We start from the raw sequence: 6,366 nt of genomic DNA on the forward strand, positions 1-6,366 counted from the left end.
TCAGGGCTGTGATACTGACTTGGAAGCTTCATTTACATGCTATTATAGTCACTCAGAAATTGCTAAATTTGTTAGTTCTGTTTATACTGTGTGGTACCTTGCTAGAATCTCCCTCTTTTCTGGTGGATACTATAAGTTGGCATGCACAGCCTTTTGCTCATATTAGGAATCTTTGGTTTTGCACAAAAGAAGTAACTAAGTAAAAACATACTTAGTATGTAAGTACACATCTAAGCAAGTGTGTTAAGGGACAGCTGGAGTTTTTTTACACCGTTTCTTTGTATTGCTGATTTGAAAATCTGAGAAGAAAAACATACTTTTTTTTCTCCTGTGTTTCCTGAAAGTCTTCTCTAATGGGATTCTACTGTCCTTTCCTTAAATTGAGTGGACTCAGTGATACACTTCCCACTGATCTTGCCCTGGGGTTTTGGATCAGGATACAAGCTTCACTAACAGGGATCCTCCATTCAACCTTCAGATTTAATGCTTTTGCAGAAGTACATGGTGAGAAGCTGTCTGCAGGAAAGAAGTTTTATAAGAATGCTGAAAGGTTGAGTGTGTGCCTTGGTCTAAAATCAGGCTTACAGTAACTATCTCACAGAGTAACTATAGAGATTGGCTGGAAGATCCTGTTGAAATATTCTGGGCTTTACAGTAGGTCCTTTAGAATAAAATACTGGATATAAGCATTAAAAGCCAATTTAAAATATTCAAATTTGAGATTATTATATTATTATTTGAGATTGCCTTTTTGGATTTCCACATTGCATCCAAATAAGAAAGAGGGTGTGGAAATGGGGAAATGGCATGGAATGAGTAGGATAGAGTGACTAAGGACATGCTCTAAGGCCCACTCAAGTCAATGACTGTGCTTACAGGAGGGTTTGGTTCATATTCTGGATTTTCCACCCAGAATCTGCACAGAAGACAAAGGGATGACTGTAATACCAACTTGCAGAGAAGAGTCTGCTTTGCATGACCTCACTCAAGCACGTATTGAACAAGGGGGACACAGGGCACTCTAAGCACATGGCAGGCTCCTCCTCCCAGCCTGCCCCTGCCACATAGAGGTCTTGTAGGTTGACTATTTTCAAGAACAGACGAAGCACTCATGTACACATAGACATACATATATGCATTTTTACATAAACAGATCAATTATTCTGTTCAGTGAGGTTTTTTTTTGCCTCCAGTATTTCAGTTTCTGAGCCCTATCTGTTCTATCCACTCCTTTGCAGTGCTTTGGAACCTAGTAACAGTCCAGTCTGGAGAAACTGAACATCAGCATCTGATTAAATCAGAACTATGCAGTACATTATCTGAAGATGGCCTTCAGACCTCTTAAAATTCACTCTGTGGCATTATACTTTCATAGCAAACATTAGAAAAAGAAAAGTACTGGTACTTCCACATGTATATAGACATAATATATATTTAAGCATACATGTATTCGCATGCATACACACAGGAAGGGTGAGAGAGATTGAAGTGAGATCCAATTACCTTTTAAACTAATGCCCCTTTACATCTCTCTGGCACTGTTAAAGAGTCCTTAAAAAGGGAAGATATGTAATTTAAATTCATTTTAAGGCCATCTCTGTACTGATGAGAAGTGCAAAAGGGCCTTAGAGAAACAGAATCAGCCCAGCAGTCCCCACTGCCACACTTCCTTTTCCTGTTCTACAGATATTTGCATTACAAATGGAATGCCTTAATTACAGGTTGAATTGTAAATAAAACGTCACTACAAATATTAAGCTGTAGAAAAACAGTGGCTGGTATATTGGAACAAGACCTTAAGGGTATCTTTTGACACAGCCAGACTGTGAGTGAGACTCACACCAAGCCACTACTTCTTCCACAGCAGGGCTCAGTGCATTAGTGCTCAAGTAATTCTCTCCAATTATGAACAGCAGAGATGTTCTGACATTTTTTCCACTGCTCCACAGTGCACAGAAGCACAGGCAGCTGAGGGAGCACCTTCTACCCATGTACACTGCCTAACGTAAGAAAGCCCTGTTGTGTTTGGGGGTGCCAGTCTCAATTCAGGAAAAAAAAAGGAAAAATAATAGGAAAAGATAACTTAATCAGCAATTCCTACCTCATACATACCTGACTTAACAAAAATTATAGCCTTTCATGTGACATACAAGCTTATGAATCCTAATGGAAGTCTATGAATGCATCTTAGACTGAAGGCTCACCTGGGTCAGCATCCTCTCTCCAGCTGTGAGCTGGCTGTCTAGGGAGTGTAGAAGTGAGGATTTCTCCAAACTCTAACCTAGACCTCAACTTGTGGCTCAAGGACTTCCAGCACCAAAGCTTAAAAGCTCCTGATTGATTTGCTTTCCGAGAAGAGTAACTTTTGAGGACATGTATACTTTTAGAAACATTACTTCCTGCTCAAAGCTTCATCACATTGTGACTGAAATGTTTTTGTTCTGAACCTGCTACTTGCTGTTTCCACTTCATGCCCCCTAATTCTTATACAGGGAGAAATGACAGTGCTTTCCTCCTCACCTCACAAGATGCTGTGCTTCTGAAGATAATCCTGCAATAGATCACAGGAATGTGCTGTATTTAACAGCACACCTGTGACACTGTATATGCTACAGCAGATAGAGCAAGAGTTGTTTCCAAGATAATCCTGTTCTTAGGGTCTCATAACTTCAAAGCTGAAACTTGCTTGCTATGTTCTACAATAAAATAACATAGTCAAATCTAGAGGGGAGTTTATATTAAGGGCAACTAATACAAATGTCTTCTAAGTGACTACTCTGAAGTCTTCTGAAGTTGGATTTTTTCCTACTTCATACTGCTTTGATAGAAGGCTGTTAACTTTTTGGTGCCTCTTGGCGAATTAGGAATCACATATTTTTGTATGCCTAGCTTGTTCTTTTCCAGTATCTTTTTTTTTAATATATATATATATGATTTATAAATGGAGGAATGAGTTACACTTCTTTTTCAGACACAAGCCATACCATATACCATATTGCATTCTACTTGTCTTGAATAAGAAACAGGCTTGAACAGTTAGTCATTTCCAGTGTCTGTCAACCAGATACAAGCTCAGTAAAATGTGCTGTTTTAAACTTTAGGGACTGCCATTTACAGCAAGAACTTGCATTTGCTCTGCACTACTCCCAAGGAACTTGCTGTCTGAATAAATCTGTTTATAAAGGATTTACAGAGCTCTGGAAAATACAGCAAGAAGTCTGTGACTGCATTCATGCTCTTTGAACCCACACAACATTGTGTATTCAGTACAATTTTAAGCTGCATTCTCACAGTGTTATAAAGGTGTGTATTGTTGTCTTTCTTTTAATGTCTCAGTCAGCTTTTCTCTTCCTATTCTACCTTCTACTCTGTCTCGTGTATCTTGATGTCTCCAAGGGCGAGGCTCTTAGTGGTCTTTTATCACATTGAGTCCACTTGATTGTCTAAAAGGCTCCTGCAGAGGATTTTCTTCCTCCATGTGCTTCTGCTCTGCTGGTGCACCTGTCCTCCCTCTCTCTCATTCTCTCTTGCTCTTCCTCACCTCCTCGTCTCTCCCAGTTAAGCCCCACTCCTTTCAGAAGACAATGAGATGGTAAAATAAAGTGTCTGGGAAGCTGTGCCTTGGGTTAAAATACATCTATCCAATCTCTTAGTGCTGTATCTAAAAATATAGGAATGGCATCTCCTGTGGTCATTTTATTCACAGGCTAAATGGAAACACTTAATGATATTGATGATGATATTGACTGTCAATGATGATATTGACTGTCAATTACTTCTTAATTGCTAATGTGTACATGATACTGGCTTTGCGTAATTGATTTTTATGGAGACAACGTTGCATATTTTGGAAATATTTTTTCCTGAATAAACTGTTACAGATTCCTTTTTATTTCCTTTCAGATTATGTAGGCAAAATTGGTACTTGGTCTACAAATCTCCAGAAACCATATTATACACAAGGAGTTCATATACATCCAGGTATAAACATTTCAGTTAATAGTTTTTTACTTTGGAATTATATGTACTAATGCACAGGCATACACATACACATACATCTGTGGGTAAACATCCTTGATTTCAATCATTTTCAAAAGATTTGCTTAGTCTGAAAGGTTCTGATTGCAGATTTTATGCAGACACACATAAATACTGCTTTGATTGGTTAAGGGATATAAAAAACCTGCAGTCTCACAGCCTTGTGTACCTTGAAGTCTTTGCTCATTCTGCAGCCTGCAGCACAGCAAAAATTCACAGACCTAAATACCAGTAGTTTTGGTATTTTCCTTTTTCTTCATTATTTGTGCATTAGTATCTACCAGACAAAACTGACATCACTGTATATTGAACGAATACACAGCAAGAAACAAGACCTCCTGGAAAGTTATAGGACTGCCATACTGAATCCAAAACAGAGCCCTGGCTACTAAGGAAAAAATTAACTCTATCCCAGATGAAATCACGACAAGATTTAAGGGTGAGATTGCCTAATGGAATAAGAGCCCAAATCCTCATTTTCAGCTTGTGATGTTGGGGATTTTAAAAGGGCAAAGGAGACAAAAAAAGTAGCAAACCCCAGGGTAAAGATGGGATTAATACAATGGTTTTACAGGTGAGGAACTCAGGCACAGAGAGATTAATGATTTGCACAGTGTCTCTCTGGGAATCTGAGCATTGCCTTTAATTCTCCTGAGTTCCACTGCCCTGCACTACCTCCACAACCAACTCTGAGTCTGCAGAAATCCGGTGCCTTGTCTGAACCACCCTTTGTATCACCAAGCCTTAGACATCCCACTTACATTCTCACTGTTAACATCTGCTTCACTGGGGCAGCCAAAGAGTTCCCGTCTCAGCAAATTCCCATCATATTCCAGGAATGTCAGGTACAGGTTGCGGAAAAACTCCACATGCTTGTTTTTCACTCGCAGCTTCTTCGGTGAGTTCCAGTGAATCACCTCAGAGGGAAAAAAGAGAAAAGACATCCTGCTGTTAGAATACAGATTTGCTTTATCTGCTCTTTTTATGCGTGTTCAGTGTGCTGCCCTCTTAAAAACAGAAGAAAAAAAAACCCAAACTACCCAGACTATCTTCTGTCTTTTTATAGGGAAGGCTTTGCTGTGCCTTCCACAAGTAACTGTACACTCTGGAGGTGGTGTGCTTGGAAACTCTTCCATGGTATCACCTGCACATTCTCAACATACTTTATGTTGAGAACAGCACCTTGTAAGTGCTTCCACAACTCTAATCATGGAGCTGATCATTTATGGACTCTGCTGAAGAAGATGGAAGGACAAGGGACACAGTGATGTAGGTATTAAACATCAATCTCAGATTTCCACATGACTGTTTCTGCTAATGAAACTGATTCCCTGTTTCAGGCCAGGAAGCCTCTTTCCAGGCTAGATTTTGAGAAGAAGCAGCTTGAAATTAATTCCCATACCAATTTAAATAGCTCAAAAAGGACTGAATTTAATCTAACTTCCTTTTTGCCTTTGCTTAATTTAAACAAGACTGATCTCTGTTGGATTAACACAACACAGCAATGCAGTACAACTTCTCACCCTCTGAGTTCCACTTTCTAGCAGATATTTATCCTCTGCTAATGGGAGATGACTGTGGCCTAGACTTAAACTCGACTGCTGGCATAAAGGGCTTGATCCTCATTTGCATTGAGGCAACTTTGCACTGCTGCCAGTGTGAACGGGAATGAGACCCTAAGGAAAAACCAAGAGGGAGTTGATAGTGGCTTGCAGGAATGATTTCATTTTACAGAGGCTATATTTTAGACATAAGAAAGAAATCACCAAATGCTTTGTATTCAGTTTTATTCCTGTGACTTCTAAAGAGGTTAAAAACAAGAGTCCCCCTTGGGAACGTTTCCAAGCTTGAAGTTCTGGAAGTTCTCTTAATCCATTAAGTTAATTGTGTGAAGACACCATGTCACTCACACACAGCACAGAGCTACAGCACCATGGTCAGCTTTGTTCTGAACATCACAGCTCAGGGAGGGACACACCCAGCTGAAGCCCTGCACACAGAGCAGGAGCAGCCTGGAGAAGATGAATGCAGCTCCCTTGGTGTCAGCAACACAGCTCCACAGGAACAGGGAGTTCTCTGAAACCATGGTATTTGTTGCCCAGGGAGCGGACTGGATGAGGAAAGAACAGGACACAGCCTGAATTCTGCCTAGACTTCAACAAACAATGGGTCACTCCACTGAGTATTTATACTGCCACAAAAGCTATGGCACTCTATTCTACCTACCCAAAACCCACAAAATACCTCCTGATAAGAAAAGCTTTATCCATTACTGCTTGGATTTCACTGCTAAGCCTACTAGGATGTCAGAAAACCATACAAGCTCTT

At 40.0% G+C, this 6,366-nt stretch overlaps 1 protein-coding gene across 3 annotated transcripts in view; it reads right to left on the reverse strand.

Moving 5' to 3' along the window:
• The window catches only part of LARGE1 (LARGE xylosyl- and glucuronyltransferase 1), a 266,843-nt gene that overhangs the window by 28,574 nt on the left and 231,903 nt on the right, over positions 1–6,366 (reverse strand). For all 3 annotated transcript variants that reach the window (XR_004081817.1, XM_005421801.2, XM_031057702.1), the window contains one exon: positions 4,800–4,955. Coding sequence is in view for 2 of the 3 variants with exons in the window: in XM_005421801.2 (XP_005421858.1) it covers positions 4,800–4,955 (156 nt within the window). In the remaining variant the exon portion in view is untranslated. The remainder of the gene's footprint in view (positions 1–4,799; positions 4,956–6,366) is intronic.

Source organism: Geospiza fortis, unplaced genomic scaffold, assembly GCF_000277835.1.
Source record: "Geospiza fortis unplaced genomic scaffold, GeoFor_1.0 scaffold173, whole genome shotgun sequence".
NCBI classification, from domain to species: Eukaryota; Metazoa; Chordata; class Aves; order Passeriformes; family Thraupidae; genus Geospiza; species Geospiza fortis.